This window comes from Microtus oregoni, unplaced genomic scaffold, assembly GCF_018167655.1.
Source record: "Microtus oregoni isolate MIOR12 unplaced genomic scaffold, Mior012 000050F_009, whole genome shotgun sequence".
In the NCBI taxonomy this organism is placed as follows: Eukaryota; Metazoa; Chordata; class Mammalia; order Rodentia; family Cricetidae; genus Microtus; species Microtus oregoni.
The window spans coordinates 118,213-137,539 of NW_024543233.1; the positions used below are offsets into that span (position 1 = coordinate 118,213).

Sequence of the window (19,327 nt, forward strand, 5' to 3'; positions counted from 1 at the left end):
ATGTGATTTGGTGACTGATGGCCCTCAGATGACAGGATGAAGGGAGAGTCCTGTGTCCCTCACAGGTTTCTAGCTCAGTTGCCCCAGACATGCTGGCGGAGACCTGGAAGCCCAGATGAAGAACAAGCTTGGGACTTGGATGTGTTCAGTATGAAAGCACTAAGTGGTACCCCATGATTGCATGTGGCACTATCAGTGAGGCTCTAAGGATCTGAAGGAACTTAGGAGAGGTGCATAGATTAAGTGGATGTCAGAGTTTGTGGAAAGGGGCTTGAATTACTGAAAGACCAACAGATTCGAATGCTACTTTAGGTATTGGGACCAAGAGGTCTGAGGAGTGCTCGGGGAGGTAGGTGGAACGCTGAAGGTGAAAGCCATCCGAGCGGGAACTTCCTTCCAGCTTTACCCAGGCCTTTCTCATTTCCATGGAGTAGGCTGATGACTAGCTCCTGCCATAAGACCTTGAGCCTCCACTTGGAGGATGTGGGATGTTTCTCTCTGCTCCTCTAGATTCTTATTTCAAGGTGGGTTGTTTCCACAGGGCTCCGCCGTTCAAGCAAAGCTCCAGTACCTTCGAATTCTGAATGAACTTCCGACCTTCACTGGTGTTTTATTCAACACTGTAGGACTGGTCAGTGGGACTAAGGGATTGGGGGAGGGGCAGAGCGTGGGGCCAAGGGGAGGGAACCAGCCCTTTATTGGAGGGACAAAATCAGTTAGCTTTCATATTCAAAGCATCCACTACATCCATGGGTTCAACCAAGTGTAGATCAAAAATAGTCTAAGAAAAAAAAACTGTGTTGGTACTGAGCATGTATAGATATTTTTCTTGCCATTATTCTCTAGACATAATAGTATAACAACAATTTATACAGTATTGGCACTATGTTAGGTATTGTAAGATTTCTGAGATGATTTAAAGCATACATTAGGGTCAGATATGACAGTGCATGCTTGTAATCCCAGCACTCTAGAGGCTGAAGAACAAGGATCACAAGTTCAAGATCGAGGCCATTCCTGCATATATAAGACCCTTTCTAAGAAGTACATAAGAATATCCATGCAAACGATATACAAATGTTATGTCCTTTTATGTAGGAACTAAGCACCCATGAAAGCAGTCCCCTATAGATAATGGGGGTCAACTCCATCTACTTTCAATGCCCATTATCAATCCTTTTGTTCCCCTTCCCTATATTCCAGGGTTTGACAACCCATGTCTGTAGAGGGCCAGATAGAAAATATGCTTGCCTTTTGTTGGTGGGTCAAACGGATCTCGGTAGCAGCCAGTCAGCACTGCTGTGTTAGCATGAAAACAACCACAGCGTGTTAACAAATGGGTGTTACACCCTGCCAATAACTATTTAGAGACACAGAAATTTGAATTTCAAAGAATTTCCATGTGTCAAAAATATGGCTCTTTTGACTTCTTTCCAACTTTTAAAAATGTTCTAAGTTTTCATTTTTCACCATTGAGGTGTTTGAAACAGGTGAGGGGCCATATTTGGCCCGTGGGCCAGAGTTTGCCAACCCCAACCCTGTTTGTTTGCCTCTACATGTACACAACTCCCATAGTCCCCTAGCCCCGGTTTCCCATCTCTCCATACTGCCCCCTGCCTACTCAGGACCTGCACTGCACTGTGATGCTCTGGGCTAAGGCTCAGCTGGCACAGTCCCTAAGACTGCTCCAGTCCAGTTGCCTCTGGTAGAAGGAAATTCAAATCATCTTGCTGATTGGCTTCAGGTGCTTGTCATGCCCTGTGGAACACGCTGTCGTGCTAGCACGGCACACTGGAGAAAATCTGCTTATCACAGTGCCTGTAGGCAGACATAAGCGGTTCCCGGGTGATGTTAATAGCAGGGAGTGGGTCAGCGGAAGGCTCAGGTTTGATGACTTCAAGGAGTTTGTCTGCCCCATTTAAGGGAATCTGGCCTGTCAGACCTCGGAGCAGCCATTTATACACTGGGATTTGGAGATCACTGAAAGCCCCCTGGCCCCTCCCTCCACCCCCACACACACCCTGAAATCTCTCTTCCACCAGCCTGACATTGCTCAAATGCCTATTGGTTGTTCCTTTGAGTCAAGGCTGCTGGAGTACCTATTAAAGGGTAAATCTAGGGAGCCCTTCATTAAGCACCTAAACAACCCTGCATGCCTTAGGCGAAGTTATTTTTTCACTATGGCTTTGGCACAGGGTGAGAAGTGCAAGTTGGTGGAGGGTGGGTAAAAGCCAGACATAATGCTGCCTAGTCAGGCAAAAGCACTGGCTAAGAGTTTTGGATGGCTTTCAACAACTGTGAAAAGTACCTTGGTACTTGATAACGGAGAGTTCTCCAAAAGCACTAGAAAGGACATACTTCACCTACCTTATAATTTTGTTAGAGCCAGCCCTGATGCTGCTCAGTTAACTTATTGCTGTAGCTAAGGGGTGATTTAGGCTGAGGATCTAGGATCCTGTACCAGGGAGGTTCCAGACTGTTTTCCTCTCAAGGTTGCGTTTTTAACCTTGGCACTGAGCCTCAGGTATTTCTCCTCCCTTCCCCTACTCCTCACGTACTCCAGCAGAACCTACATAATACATATTTTCTCTTCTTCACTGCCTCTTCTCCCTGGTCCTTCTCTCCACATCTGTCTGTGAACGTTGTCTGCCTGGCACACTTGGGCACTAGGACGAGAAGCAGTCAGCCACCACTCTCCTGGTGGGACCCCGTCACGGCATCAGTCATGTTATTGACCTCAAGACCAACCTCACCACTGTGCTGTCCGAGTTCAGCAAGATCAGCAAGATCCAGCTGTTCCGGGAGAACCAGGGCGTGGCCCGAGTGGAGACCAGCATCATGGATGCCAAGGTGAGCACTTCTTTGAGGTGCCGCTTCTTTCCAGAACAGCCCTGGGGGACAAGGAAAGAGTTGGAGCATGTGATTTGAGGCTCAGAGATTCTGAAATGACTTCTCCATAGAACTCTTTGTCTTCATATTTCCCTTCTCCACCTTCTAGGACTTAGATAATCTAAGATGGTTTGTCAGCACGCCTTAGCTACTGTTCTATTGCTGTCATTAAGATAGCACGACCAAGAAAACTTATAAAACAATTCGTTTACTTGTCACTTACAGTTTCCGAGGGTTAGAGTCCATGACAGTCATGGCATGGAGCATGGCAACAGACAGGCAGGCATGGCACTGACCCAGTAACTGAGTGCTCACATCTTGAGACACAAGTAGAAGGCACGAAGAGCTCACTGGGAATGATATGGGCTTTTGAAACTTCGAAACCCACCCCTAGTGACACACCTCCTCCGAGAAGGCCATACCTTCTAATCCTTCCCAAACAGCACTATCAGTTGGAGATGTCGAGGTATTCAAACATGAACCTATGGAGACCATTCTCATTGCAACTACTATGCAGCACTATGTAGGGCTAGGAAGGGTTGGGTTAACCTGAGTAGGTTCTCGGCAGAGAACAGGAGCTCCCTAACCCATCGTTTCACAATTATTCTTGTCATAGCACACACAAAAATTTGAATTTATGGGTATCATGGTGACTTGTAATTCCAGTATTCAAAAAGTTGAGGCAGGAGCATTACTGCCTACATGGTGATTACAAGTTCAGCCTAGGCTATACAGTTAGCTCCTATCTCAAATATTAAAAAAATAATTATGAAATTCATACAGCTGCGTATGGTGTTGCAACCCTGTCTGTATTCATAGCCACTTGGTAGGCCGAGAGGAAGATTAAATTTCACGGCATGTTTTGGCTACACAGGGAATGAGTCTTTGTCTCAAAATATGTGTGTGTCCAGTGTGTACAGGTGTATGCACACATGCAAGTGGAGTCCAGAGGTGTCTTCCTCAGGTGCTCTCGACCTTACTTTTTGAGACAGGCCCATTTTTGTCTCGACTGGCTAGGCTGGCTGAGCAGCAAGGCCCAAAGATCCTCCTAGATTCTCCTTCTCAGCACTTGGATTGCAGGTGCATTGCTATCCCACCCTGTTTGTTTACGTGGATGCTAGCGTTGGTACCTAGGTTCTCATGCTTGCAGTTTGCTCCCTGGGCCATCTTCCCAGCCCTTGGGGGGAAACGGGAGCTCACAGCTGGTGAGGAAGCTCAGTAATAGAGCGCTTGACTGGCATGGGCAAGACCCTAGATCCCATCCCTAGCATTGCAAAATGTCAACAAAGGACATCGCACTCACATGGAACTTCAAGCTAAATGGAGCAGCCTTAGAGGGAGACTCTGGCCACCTCAGGCCCTGTCTGTCTGCCTCAGAGATTAAAGAAATGAATGACTTAACCCATCTCTGCCCATCCCACCTGTATATTGGTTGGGGAACATCCACTTTGAACTACGTAAGAGGTGTGTCTGTGCATTGACAGTGGTTCTGGGGAGTGGGGGGACAATTAGAGCCGACGTGCCATCTCATCTCCCAGAGTCCAGCTCTCCTAGAACCTCAGAACCTTCCCCATAGATCAACACCTTCAGACTGGCAAAGCAGCTATCACAGAAGTCTGGTAGCCATGACCAGCCACCCCCTCCACAGTTCTCCTGTTTGAACACAGTGACCAGTGTGGGCAGGGGGCAGGCCTTCCTGCCAGCTGGCAGAGGCTCTCTCGGTGGGAGGTACAGCTTTCCTTTCTTAAAGGATTTCCCAGAAGGACGTGTAGTTAACAGATTAAGCAGTGGAGTGTTTTGCTGTTTCTAAAAGAACCAATTACTTATTTTTGTGTTTGTAAAACCCAGGAAGCTTTAATATGCTAATCTTTCCACCTGTGATCCGTGGTATTCTCCTTGGTTTGGGGACCGGCCTGGTGCTGATGTTTAATTGGGTTGTGGCCACGTTCCCAACCACTGGTTGCTACTCTCCTCAGATGTGGTCGGGTAAAAAGCCAAATGAACTGGTAAGGGAAGGGGAAAAAAAGGACAAGACACGCCCGGGGAAGTGTGGGTCACAGAGATATAGACATGGTTTAAAGCAGAGAAACAGCTTTTAGCTTTTGTTTTTCAACCTTCAGCATTTCAAGAGTGAGTTTTTCATGTCAGCAGCACAAAAGAAATCCCATGAGAGGTTTTAAACAATAAGAACACCAGGGTCCGACTCTGAAAACTGATGTCCCCCACCTTTTGGAGACAGGATTTCTCTGTGTAGCCCTGGCTGTCCTGGAACTCACGCTATAGACCAGGCTGGCCTTGAACTCACAAGAGATCTGACTACCTCTTGCCTCCTGAGTGCTGGGATTAAAGATGTGCACTACCACTGCCTGGCTAAAACTGATGATTTCATTGGTTAGAAGAACTACCTGGGCATGAGGATGTATTTACTTTTTTTTTATTTTCTCCAAATGGATATTGTAACACAATGAATTAGAGTGAGCCCAGGTTGAAGACTACCTATATGATCAGAGGTCTGGGAGGAAAGAGGCTGAGCTAGGCTCAGTATGTTTCTCCCGAGTGAGGAGCACACTGCTTATTTCTGAAAGTGATCCACCCACAGTGGTGAACATGAATGAACATTTCAGAAAAACTACGCTTTTATCAGGGTGACTACAATCACAAGCATGCGTGACCTTCCTTGACACAGCATGAGAACCCCTACACAACTCTGGAATCAGATGAAGTTCACCCTCTCGGGGAAGCCACACACACACACACACACACACACACACACACACACAAATACAAAACTAAAATACATCTCTTTCTAAAAAAGCAGGATGAAGCAAATGTCATAGATAAATGTGGTATGGAATATGAAATGAAAAGAACGAGAAGGAGTTAACCAGAACTAGCTTCCTCGAGAGGGTGTTTTGAGCTGGATCTTGAAGTGATAGGCATGAATTAGCAGAGAGGAGTGGGATGTGTTCAAAGAAAGGCAAGGAGCAAGCACGGAAATAAGCAAGCCATATGTGCAGGTCGATAAGCATAGTCGCTTGGCTGGAGAGGAAAATAAGGAGAGGAGAGATTGGAGAGATTAGGGGCGGGCAGAACAAGTCCGTTAAAAGCCTCCCAGGCCAGTTTGAGGAATTTAGATTCAATGTGGTTGATTAGTAAGAATGTACTGTTGGTCCTTGAGCAGAAGGGTAACAGAATGAAAGCTGATTTGGGCCAGCATGAAAGAAGGGCGGAAGCAAGACAATTGTGAAGCCAAGGAGCAGATGTGCAACATGTGTTGTATTAAGATGGGCATGGCTGGCCCCTCCTGTGTTGCACACAATAAATGCGTTTTCTTTCCTTTTCTTTTTCAGTTTTTCGAGACAGCGTTTCTCTGTAGCTTTGGAACCTGTCCTGGAACTCTCTCTATAGACCAGGCTGAATTTGAACACACAGAGATTCACCTGCCTCTGCCTCCCAAGTGCTAGAATTAAATGCATGTGCCACCACTGCCTGGCAATGCATGTGTTTTCTTATTCCTCCCCCTATTGCCTACTGCACTTATCCAACGTGCACTAAATAGCAGTGTTAGGTGTAAAGGACTCTAGCAGGTCAAAGCCAGGTGGTGGTGGCACACACCTTTAATCCCAGCACTCAGGAGGCAGAGGCAGGAGAATCTCTGTGAGTTCGAGGCCAGCCTGGTCTACAGAGTGAGTTCCAGGACAGGTTCCAAAGCTACAGAGAAACCCTGTCTCAAAAAAAAAAGGGGGCTGGAGAGATGGCTCAGCAGTTAAGAGCACTGGTTGCTCTTCCAGAGGTCCTGAGTTCAATTCCCAGCACCCACATGGCAGCTCACAACTGTCTGTAACCCCAGTTCCAGGGCATCTGACCCTCACACCCATGAACATAATAATAATAAAATAATTTTTTTTAAAAAAAGGACTCTAGCAGGTCATGAGTAAGTGGTGAGATGTTGTAAGGAGGCCTCTAGTTAGTTCCCAGCTACTTAATCCCAAAATCATCACACAGAAACTGTATTATTTAAATTACTGCTTGGCCCATTAGCTCTAGCTTCTTATTGGCTAACTCTTACATCTTAATTTAACCCATCTCCATTAATCTGTGTATCACCACAAGGCCATGGGCTACCAAAAAAGTTTCAGCATGTCTGTCTCTGGCAGCAGCTCCATGGCTTCTCTCTGACTCCGCCCTTCTTTCTCCCAGCATTTAGTTTAGTTCCCCCCCACACACACCTAAGTTCTGCCCTCTCAACAGGCCAAGGCAGTTTCTTTATTCATTAACCAATAAAAACAACACATAGACAGAAGGACCTCCCACATCAGTGAGATGACACTACCGTTGGGGATAAATACATTGTGTTTGTTGTCTTGATGAGACATTAAAAGGTAGTTTAGGAGTGAATGGTGACCAATAGTCAGGTGGATGATGAGTGCGCAGAGGTGTAACCAAGTGATAAGGGGTTCAGGTATACCCCATTAAGAGCAACAAATAATATGTGAAAGAAAACTTCAGAATTAGCCACTTGGTGTCATAATGCTATTCTCTGTGATAGGATTTACCATGTACAATAAGTAGAATAATCCTCTCCTAAATATGTATATTCCATAATCCTCAGAACCTGTGAATATGCTATGACAGAGAGGAATAAAAAGTGCAGACACAATTAAGATTGCTAATCAACTGACCTTAAAATAGGGAGATTAGCATGAATTATTCAACTAGGACTAATGTAGTCAATAGAGTCAGTCTACGTGGAACAGACTCTGGAAGTTAGAGAAAGGGATGTGACGAGAGGATTCAGCTCACCCTTGCTAGCCTTCATTAGGGAAGAGACCAAGAACCAAGGAGTGTGGTAACTTCCGGGATCAGGAAAGGGAAGGAATAGATTCAACTCCAGACCACAAAAGTGACATGGTCCTGCACTTGATTTTTAACCCAGTAAAGCTTGTATCAAAACTCTGACCGTCCAGACTGTAAGGAATAAATGTGTATTACTTAAACTACTAAATTTGGAGTCCTGTATTATAGTGACAATAAAAAAATCAATGCCATGAGGTTTTTCACATAGCAAGTACTCATATATATTACATTTTTCTTTTTCTTTCCTTTCCTTATTTTATTTTACTTTTGAGACAGGGTTTCATGTATCTCTAGCTGGCTTTAAACTTCCTATATAGCTGAGATAATAAGATGGCCATGAATTCATGATTTTCCTGCCTCTACTTCCCAAGCACCGTGGTTAAAGTTGTGTGCCACCATGCACAACTTATGTGCCACCACATGTAGTTGTTTTGTTTTTTGTTTTGTTTAGTCTTTTATTTTTACTCTTTGGAGGTCCACCACTCAGTTCCCAAATAAATACACAGAGACTTATTCTTACTTATGAATGCCTCGCCTTAGCTTGACTTGTTTCTAGCCAACTTTTCTAACCTAAATTATCCCATTTCTCTTTAACTATGTTTTGTCTCTGGGCTTTTTACCTTTCTTTATTCTATATGTCTTTCTTTCCTTCTTACTCAGTGGCTGACTGTGTGGCTGTGTGGCTGACCCCTGGCATCCTCCTCTCCTCCTCCTGTTCTTGCTTCTCACTCTTCTCGTCCCCAGATTTCTCCTCCTAGTTATTCTCTGCCTGCCAGCCCCACCTATTTCTCTCTCCTGACTTGCTCTTGGCCATTCAGCTCTTTATTAGACCAGTCAGGTATTTTAGACAGGCAAAGTAACACAGCTTCACAGAGTTCAACAAATGCAACATAAAAGAATGCAACACATCCATGCATCGTTAACAAAGGCAGCAGAAACCAATGTAACACACCTTTACACAGTTAAAATAATATGCCCCAACAACCACACCCAGGATTTTATAAATGGTAAGCAAGCTGTGAATGCACTCTACTAACTGAGCTACATCTCCAGTTCTCTTATGCTGTAATAAAGATACTATTGACTGACAAGCATACCATTTGCAGCCAGCTTTTGGTACCAGAAAACATGAGTGATGTATGCTCTGTGGACTACTAATCCATACTCTATGAAATGGGTATAGCAACATTTAATCTCTTTCCACATGAATATGAAGATGAATGACAACATCATGCTAATAGCTTTGTTGGAATATAGATAGCACAGAAATCAACAAATGCATTGATTAGAGGTAAAAGAACTGGTTGCAATTGTGAAGGATGATGAATGCCTAGGATCATATCCCATGGGACTACAGGTAGAGAAGTTTGTAAACCACCCTAGGGCTGCTGGGGATTGAACTCAGGACCTCTGGAAGAGTAGCCAGTGCTCTTAACTGCTAAGCCATCTCTCCACACCTCAATGTATCTCTTACCCCAATACTACTTTCCTTTTTTTAAAATTTGGGTTTCAACATTTTATTTTTATTAAAGCTAAGTATCCTTAAAATATGGTTTATAGATTTTTGGCCTATTTGAAAGAACTGGCTAGCCCTGAAAATAGAAATTTTTGTTTGTTTGTTTTTGTTTTTCAAGAGAGGGTTTCTCTGTAGCTTTGGAGCCTATCCGGGGAACTATCTTTTGTAGACCAGGCTGGCCTCAAACTCACTACCTCTCAGCCTCCCAAGTGCTGAGATTAAAGGCATGTGCCACCCACCCCCACCTGGCCCAATGCAACTTTCATGACTTCTTTTTGTGTGTGGCCTACTGAGTTTAAATACTGTTTGGTTTCATGTGCATGTGTTTGTGTGCTTGAGAGCATGTTTGCATACCACATATGTAGAGCAGGAGCCAGTAGAGGTTGGAATAAGGTGTTGGGTCTCCTGGAACTGGAGTGACAGACAGTGGTTAGCCATCTTGTCAGTGCTCGGAACTGAACCAAGGTCATGTCTTCTGAAAGAACAATGCTTGTTGAGACCATCTGTAGTGCCCCCATCTCTCCCTGAGTTTAATTACAAGTTTCTTGCTTACTATGGGTGGAAGGTTATTTTCTGGAGCAATAGTAATTTATCCATAGCTACACTACTGAAGAAAATGACATTCCTCCCCCAGTAGCTATTAATTGCCAGGAGTCCCAGAAGGAAGGATGGGTCCTCAGCGCTTAGAAGGCTAATGCAAGGGGATCGGAAGTTTAAGGCCAGCCTGGGTTATATAGGGAGGACCTAGCTCAAAAAGAAGTCGGGAAGGTAAGTGAGACAGCTCAGGGGGTAAAGAAGCCATCTACCAAGTCCTAAGAACCTGAGTTTAATCCCCAGATTCTACACAATGAAAGAAGAGAACCAACTCCTATAAACTATCCTCTGATTTCCACACTCATGCCCTGGTGCACAGAGAGAGACATGCATACAGAACAAATACATGTAAGATAACCAAACAGGAGAGAATCTGGCTGTAAGATGAGTACACCACTACACATGGAATCTTCCATTTCAGCTGCTTGAGTTTCCTTAGTAGAGGACATGGAAGTTAGCAACCAAACTTAGTCCATTTCTTCATAGATAGCCCACTATGGCCTAAGAATGTTCTGGGAGGGTTTGCTGTCTCAACCATGACAGTGTAAGTTAGGATTTTCATTGCCATGAAGAGACAACATGACCACAGTGACTCTTATAAAGAAAATATTTAATTGGGGTGGCGTGCTTACAGTTTCAGAGGTTCAGTCCATTATCATCATGACAGGGAGCATGGCAGTGTGCAGGCGGATGCCGTGCTGCCTACATCTTGACTTGCAGGAAACAGGAAGTCAACCGACACACGGGTGGGTATCCTGAGCATAGGAAATCTCAAAGCCCACCTTCACAGTGACACACTTCCTCCAACTAGGCCATACCCGCTCCCAACAAAGTCACAACTCCTAATAGTGCCACTCCCTGTGAGCATATGTAAATTTCAATTACATTCAAACTATCACAATAACTAACTGTAAGAATCATGCCCAAAGATTTTCAGTTTTGTTTCTGAAACAGGTTCTCATGTAATTCACACAGGCCTTAAAGGATGACCTTGAACTTCTGATCCTACCTCCTCTACCTTCCCAAATGAAGGGATCACGGGCATGCCCTTCTCCCCAACATCCGGCTCATGTGTAAAGATTTAAAATCACTGGCTACTCCGGCTGTCCCTCCCAGATCATTGAAAGCAGCGTTTCTAGGGGTGGGTGCAGGGATAGCTAAGTCTTTCTAGACTCCTGGATGACTCTAATGTACAGCTGGTCTGAAAACCATTGCTTTAAAGCGATATTCAGCCTCACCTCGAAATTGTCTGGCTCTGTCCAATTAGCCTTTCCCAGTGTTACGGAGGCAAGAACTCAAATGGACTGATCCCCTGGGACTCCCGGACCCCCCATCTGGTAACCTTGCCTCTCCGGGATGCTTCCCATCCTTTTTCTCTTGCCAGAGATGCTGGAGTGAGCCAGCTCTATACCAGGGCATCCCAGGAAGGAGATACAGCTGGAGCATGTCAAATTAATCCCTGCTGTAGCTTCTCCTGCCTGGCTCGTGCTTTAAACTCCATTCTCCTTATCTTATTTTCCACTTGAAGATGGCCTGGGTGTATTTAGTTACAGTTTTCACTCAGCTTACTTGTTCATAGTAGAGAGAACATGAGGCAGTGTTCACATATTGTTCTTCAAGAGACAGCAGACTGAAACAGACACCACAGGGCTATTACCCTACTCCGCTGCTACAGAAGCTCATAAGGTTGGAAAGGAACCATCAAAGGAATGTCCCATGGGATCTCTGGCCCAGCATGCTTCCCGTTCTTCTCCTTGAGCTTTATTGCTTTAGTGTTTTCTGTATGGGCAAGTGTTACATGAGGCATCATGATCATTAAAATCCTATTTAAGGTAAATGGGTGGTTTTGAACTTTTATAAGAAACCTATCCAACCTCTTTTCACCTTCCCTTAATTTGATTTGCACCCCTGTTGGCGAAAAGCTCATCTGTGTTCCTTCTACAAGCCACGCTTAGCCTATGTTGGGGCCCAGTTGGCTACCTCGAAAGGCTACTAATGTGATGGGCTGTGCTGTCTGTCCTGAGCCACCTCTTGATGTGCTTAGCCTTCTCAGAGCACAGGACTTTGCCTTCTTGCTGTTTTATTGATGATATTGCACTACATGGGTGTACGGGGAAACTGATGTGAAATCAGTTAAGCCAGTCAGTCAGTGAGACTCCAGTCAGTAATTCTGTCTGTAGTCAGACAGGCAGCCAGTCAGTTAGCTAAACAATCCAAATGTGAGACTGTCTGGCATTCTGGCTGCCCTGCAGCCCGTTTGTCAGCCAGGGTTCAAGTGAGTGAGACTGCTCCGCAAGCAGCCAGCCCATCAATCTGTCCATCTACCAGTCAGCCACTCTGCCTAGGCAGTGGGCAAATAGTCCTGTATTCAATTTGTCAGCCAATGCCATGGCCGCAAAGGAGCTTCTTCTGGCTTCTGAGACCGAATGTCACATGCACACATGTTCACGCCCATGCACACACTGCTCCCGGACAGTCTACGTTCCGGTAACTCTGTAATTTCCCTCCGTACATCTTATCACACCTCATGACCACATTTGGTTCTAAGATTATTTGGTGCATGACTTATTGCCAGCTACATTGTGAGCTCCACAAAGGCAAGGACCTGGTTGTGGTGTTCTGGAATGAGTGACTACAGCTGTCAGATGAGCTGGCTCTTCAGGAGGGGCTCATACTGTGTCAGCTGGCTGGGTGGGCTTGATGGAACACATGCATATTTTAGCTAGAGGGAGCAACACAGGCTGAAGTGTGGAAGGGATGAACTAGCTTGGCAAATAAGTTAATATATATAATTAATAATAAATTAATAAAAAATAAAGTATATGCCATTGTTTGAACACAAGGCGAGGAGTGGTGACATGAGGAAAGGACATAAACCAAGATGAGACACGTGGTTGAAGATATAGGATAGGTCCAAATCCCGAAGGGTCTTGAACGCTCTTGTAAGGTAACTGGGTTTCATCGCTATTGACAAGGCTCAGTTATAGTAAGAGTTGTGCTTTAGAAAGATCCCTTAAGTAGAAATAGGAAAGTGCAGTAGGAAGACACTGGAAGAAGAAAAGCCAGTTAGGGTGTTACTGGAGGTCCTTAAGTTATTGTCCAGATTATGAGAAGTCACAATTTGAATGACAAAACATACCCACAGGTGAGGCATAAATACACACAGCGGAAGCAGCTTGGGACCAGAGACACAAGGACCCCCAGGCTGAGAGCCCCCGCCCCAAATCTCAGCATCATCACATAGCTTGAGAAGTAAGGAAAAGTCAGTGAGATCCTAAAATAAAGTCATAGCAATGGAAATGTCCATAGTGTTCATGAATGCCCTGAGTCACACCTAGTGAATCTTGAGTTCTTCCAGTAATGATTGCAGCAACTGTCAACATCCAAACCTCTGTGTGTCTTTCTGCTAAAGATGACAGGGTGAGGCTAGAGGGCATATCTGACTCCCCTGCCCCATTCTACCCTCTTAGTTGTCTGTCTTATGTAGGGCTGACCAATCTATTGTGACTGAGGAGTTTCCATTAACTGGAAGTACAACCATCACCAGTGTCCTTTGCTAATAATGACTGGATAACATTTAATCTGTGGCTACTCTCTTAGTGGAGAAAAGAGCCATTGCTCCTCAATGTGTATTGACTTTTTCCTCCCCATGGTAATTCGTGAATTTAATAGACGCATCATTAGTCATTAATTTGTTCTTTCAGTGACACTCCAAATGCCTTATTGTAACATACACAGGAACTGGATATTCAAACACTACTTAATGAATCAAGCTGGGTGCAGGGACACTCTAGAGGCTGAGGCCAGAGAATTTCTGCAGTATGGGACCAATACGGGCTACATAATACAGGCCAACCTAGGCTTCAGGATGAGACCTTGTCTCAAAAAGGTATTTGCCTTATAGCACTATATATGTTTTGAGAAAGGAAAGGGGCTCAAGGGGAAATAAAATGAAACACTGACTCAAGAATCTCAACACAGAGGTCAAAGCTGACCCACCATGGGGAAGACTCAAGAATTGTAGACGAAGCTTGGAGCCTACATAGAGAAAAGGCTACACAAGAAGAGCTAGCTAAAGAGCAGTATGGACAGGGCTGGGGAGATGCCTCAGTGGTTGAAGGCACTTGCTGCTCTTCCAGAGGACCTGAGTTCATTTCCTGGCAGCCACACCAGGCAGCCCACAATCACCTGTAATTTCAGTTCCAGAAGACCTGTTGCCTCTTGTGCCTTCCTTGGCACCTGTATGAATGGAATGAGTGTATGCTACCATGCAGACATATTGACATAAATAAAAGTAAATCTTTAAAAAGAGAGAGACCAATGCAAAGATGGTCAGGATTCACATAACCAGAAGACAGTGTCACCTCACAGAAACAGAGACCACGGACGAATGTCCCAAGCAGAAGGTAATCACTGTTGACAAAAGCATCAAGGTTAATGAGAAGCCGAGGAGGAAAGATTATGAGTTCCAGGCCAGCCTGGGCTGCATAGTGAAATCTTGTCTCAAAACCAAACCAAATAAAACCGCTGTCTCAAATAAACAAAATGTAGCAAGTTACAAGGTGTGTTGAATAGATCAAACTGTGCCCTGGAAGCTGACTTTAACCCACCTCCTGCCTCTACAAATATTCAATAGAACACAGGATGTTCCTTCTTAATTCTTCTGGGCTTTTATTTTGCGGTGCTGGAAATCAAACCTAGGGGCTTACTTGTGTTAGGCAAACAATCTACTACTGAGTCATACCCCCGGTTTGAAACAGGGTTTATTGCAGCCCAGGCTGACCTCAAACTCACTAGGCATCCAAAGGTGACCCTGAACTCCTGGTCTTCCTAGCTTCACCTCCAAACACTAGGATGCTGGGCACTGCTACACCTCCCCCGACTTTCTGTTAGTTCTTAACAATGCCCTCTAGCAATCGCAAAAGGTCATGGCTACCCAGAGCCCATGACTCCCTCCTCAGCCAGTCTCACTTTGATTTAATCCAACTTACTCACATGACACCTTTAAAATGATAGAACAAATTTAAAGGTTTCATAAAAGTGCACTGCTGTTTTGTTTATCATTGTAGGAATCTCTGAAACAGTTAAGGAGTTAACTCCAGGATCAATTAGCAGAATGTGATAATATTTCCCATTGTAAGGTTTAAAAACAGCAACAAATGGGGCGGGGGGAGTAGTTTGATTGTAGAGTCTTTGCCCAGAATGCACAAGGTCCTAGATTCCATCTCTAGCATTGAAAAAAAAAAATAACAAGAATGCTGTTGGTATGAAATTTTTTGTAAGGAAAAAAAAGAGATCTTTGAGGTTAAATGAATCTGAAATACTAAAATCTTTGATGTTTCATGGAATATATTGGTTAATATATCATAAGATCTTAGAATTTCCAGAGCGAAATTTATCTGCAGCGCTTGTTCAACCTTCCACCCTTAGCTCCAGACCACGGGGCTCTTTGAAGAAACACCAATAAACAGCCACATGCCTTTAATCCTAGGCAGAGTTCGAGGCTAGCCAGGTCTACAGAGTGAGTTCCAAGACAGCCAGGGTTACACAGAGATACTGTGTCTGAAAAAAGGAAAGAAAAGAAAAGAAAAGAAAAGAAGGAAGGAAGGAAGGAAGGAAGGAAGGAAGGAAGGAAGGAAGGAAGGAAGACGAATAAACTGTCATGGTGGCACATGCATGTAATTCCATCACTCATAAGACAAAGACAAGAGGATTGCTATGAGTCTGAGGCCAGCCTGGGCTACAAAGTGAATTCCAGACTAGCCAGAGCTACAGAGTGAAAAATGTGTGTCCAAGAAAAGAAAAGAAAAACCAGTGGACATTTTCAGGCTACTTTGGAAAATACAGGAAATAGAGGGGAGATCAGGAAGGCTTAAGCAGGACTTGGAGCAGAAAGGTTTTGTCCCTAAAGTCACAGTTAGGACTCCTATGGACTCATCTGGATGTTGTCAGGGCATATGGAGAGGAGCAAAAGATACTTCAAGCAGCCAAGGTGCTTACATTCAAGGATATTCCAGGCCATCCCTAGCCTAGATTCCCAGTTTCACCCCCACTCTCCCAGCTGGCCCACACATCTGCTGAGCTCTGACAAACACAAATACAGCCACACAGCAGTCACATGGTCTTACATAATTCTAGGGTTTTTCAGTAAAGGTGGTTCATTAAATGTGTGAGCGAAGGCTTCTTTAATGCTGACGCCTAGAGAAGCCATTACTACAAAGGAATGTTCGTGACAGAAGAAACTGCCTGGCCATGGACCTCGAGAAGGGTTTGGAATGCGCTTCCTGTAACTATTCCGTGTCTTTTCTTTGTTGCTGTCCTCCCAGAATTGCACCTGCCTCTCTCTCGCCTCTCTCCTGCCTTTCCATGTCCTTATGTTTTGAACCATCTCTTCCACAGCCTCTGGTGCTGTTGATGGAGTGGCCTGAAGCCACCAACTTTGCCTGCCTGATTGCGGGGTACTGCCGCCTTCTGCTGGATTCCAGGAAGATGGTCTTCTCCAGGCCTGCCAACCAGCCTCTTCCACCTCCTATGGTCAAAGCAGGTAGGGCTCCGCATCAGTTTTTTGGTTTTGGTTTTGGGTTTGGGTTTTGGTGTGTCTGAGGCCCTCCAGACTCTGAAGTCATGGAGGGGGGCTTCCACCGCCCTAGTGTGCAGCGTGTGCCACCAGTGCCAGCCTGCTTAGCAACAGCCAGAAGTATAGCACACACACACACACACTACTGATACACCTCACTGGCAAGCACATATAACATTCACATGTACCTATTCCACAAAGGATGCCATTGACGACACACTGTGGTTGAGTCCGTGGATGTATGTAAGGTGAAAGCGGTAATAACATGATACAGTCAATCAAAAAATTGCACTGGGGGACTAGAGAGATGGCTCAGTGGTTAAAAGCACTTGCTGCTCTTCCAGAGGGCCCAGGATTAATTCTAGCACCCACATGGCAGCTCACATCTGTCTGTAACTCCAGTTCCAGGGGATTCGACTTTTCACACAGACACACAAGCAGGCAAAATACCAATGTACATAAAATAAAAAATTTTTTAAAAAAGAATTGCACTGGCCAGGTATGATAGCACATATGTGTAATGGTACATGATTGTAATGCCAGCTGCTGAGGAGGCAGAGGCAGAAAGAGTTCAAGGCCAGCCAAGACTACATTTAAAAAAAAAAAAAAGCTTTCTCAAAAAGGATTAGATTGACTCTAAGACACAGCTTTAGTAATCTAGGAGAGATTTGTGCCTCTTCTGGCTTCATTGAAATAACGTTGAAAATGAAAATAAGACCTTCCTTTTTGTTCATCATATTGCGGATTGACAGAAGTATCTGGAATACGAAATCACTGAAGGCTGGGAGTAGGGGAGACTGGGCATGCCCAAAAGAAGTCTTGGAAATAGAAGGGGGGGGTCCATAAAGAACAAATGCAGCTTCTAAGCAGGCGTCCCAGTTAGGCAATCTAGTATGGCTACTTCTCAGAGATGTTCTGGTGATGGTACTGAGGCCTTGAAACAAAAAAGCTGTCCAGCCCAGGTGCTCCTGTTCAAAACAAGTGGGAGGAGCAGAGGGTGACAGAGAGCTGGGCTCTCCATGTGTTAGATCTCAGGCTTGCTCACCTATGCACACTAAGTCTTCCTGGCCCAAGCATCACTGTCAGAACGTAAGCAGCACCCAGAGCTCACCCTTGCCATAAACTGGACACTGTCTCCATTCACCCTTGCCACTTGACCGCTATTAAACCTTCAAACCTTCTTGGTTTGGGCTCACTGCACCTGCTGGAGATCATGGTATCTGAGAATAGAAACCCAGCTCCTAGAGGGCTCATTATCGCCCATTTTAAACATTGTTCTTTTTTTTATGGATTTTTCGAGACAGGGTTTCTCCGTAGCTTTTGGTTCCTGTCCTGGAACTAGCTCTTGTAGACCAGGCTGGCCTCGAACTCACAGAGATCCGCCTGCCTCACGCATAGCAGGTCCAGCTTTCAATCTCAGGTCACTGTTCACAGCAGTTGAAAGGCAGCTCATCACATGCAGATTTGGAAGAGGATTGCTGGTCCCAAAGAAACTGCTGTCCACATCGTAGATGAAAGGAACTGAATTGGAGCAGGAAGGAACTGGGGGTGAGGGTTTGCCAGCCTCCAGATGACTAGCTCCAAGAAGTGTCTGGGCTTTTCAAACTTCTACACAGATGGTCAGATGTTGGAAGAAACTATTGTTCACATTCTCATTGTCACCTGTGGCCCTCTTCTGGCTAATCACATCCAAGTAAACTGTGCCTCTTACTGAGCAGGAAGGGAAGGGACAAAAGAAAGGATAAGGCAGAAGGATGAACCTGGGGCCAGTCGAGGTTGGACCGGATGGAATAGTGAAAGCGGTCCAGGTTTCTCCCCTCTGAGAGGGCAGTCGGCATGGTTATGCAGTCCCGCTCTGTGGGACAATTATCTGCCATGCCATCAGCACCCTAGCTAATGCTGGTTGCCAATATTTCCCTTACTATGGAGACTGTGGCACCAGGGCCAGTACACGGGCTGCACATGTCCCTTCAGCCTCACTGAGCATCTTCCATGTGTCTTCCCTGTTGCTCTGTCAAAGCCGGGTCTGCTTTCCTGGATTCTCTTGAAGCTAGGCATGACTTTCCCACCCCATCTTCAAGCCTGCAATTACTGAGAAGCTCCTTGCACAGCTGCAGAGTGGCAGAAGTTCAGGACTTCCCTAGCAAATGGGCCTGTGTCTCCATAAGGAGCCACTGTGGTGCCGCAGCTTTACCAAGTTCCTCCTTAGAATGGAAAGAGGTAGCTCAGAGGCAGAAGCAAATAGAAAAGCTCTGTTCCTCTTTCTTCAGACCAAAAAGCTAGGAATTTATGCTGGATAGCACCTCCATGGAGACTGGGCAGGCGTTTGGAGCCAGTTTCTTGACCTTCTGAATGGCTAGGTGCCAGGTTGATAGCAGGAACTGACAGTGTTCTTGCTACGTGACCCTCCTGGCTTGACCCCAATTCAGCAAATGCCAGGCTGATCTGCACATCTTTTCTTGTGCCCACTAAGAAGAGAAGAGTACCACTGAGGACTTCAGCTCAAGTTGCAGTGGATTCATAGTTCCTTCTTGGCCTTGGAGACCTTTACGATGACCTTCCAAAGCTGAGGTGGTTTTCTTCCATGGGCTCACACTTACTTTCTAGAACAGAAGTTCCAGTGCCCACCATGATCCTTTAGCAAAGGCTGTAGCGGAGAGGCATCTAGCCATGCCCAGTGGTAAAGGCACATAATCCCAGCTTCTTTGAAGGTTGAGGCACAAAGATTGCAAGTTCAAGGTCTGCCTCAACACCAGGCCTACGGAAAGAAGAGGTGTTCTCACAGCTTGGGCTGGGCTTTTCCCAGGCACCAAAGTCAAAAATCCCCTCAGGCCACGGTCTCTGTGGAAAGGAGGAAAAAGTCTGGCCTCAGAGAAGCTGTTGGTTCCTAACTA

At 45.3% G+C, this 19,327-nt stretch overlaps 1 protein-coding gene across 6 annotated transcripts in view; it reads left to right on the plus strand.

Annotated features, from left to right (window-relative positions):
• LOC121436942 (FERM and PDZ domain-containing protein 3) overlaps window positions 1–19,327 on the plus strand; it is a 153,744-nt gene that overhangs the window by 116,611 nt on the left and 17,806 nt on the right. For all 6 annotated transcript variants that reach the window (XM_041636853.1, XM_041636850.1, XM_041636852.1 and 3 more), the window contains 3 exons: window positions 542–631; window positions 2,671–2,850; window positions 16,256–16,400. In XM_041636853.1, the coding sequence (XP_041492787.1) occupies window positions 542–631; window positions 2,671–2,850; window positions 16,256–16,400 (415 nt within the window). The remainder of the gene's footprint in view (window positions 1–541; window positions 632–2,670; window positions 2,851–16,255; window positions 16,401–19,327) is intronic.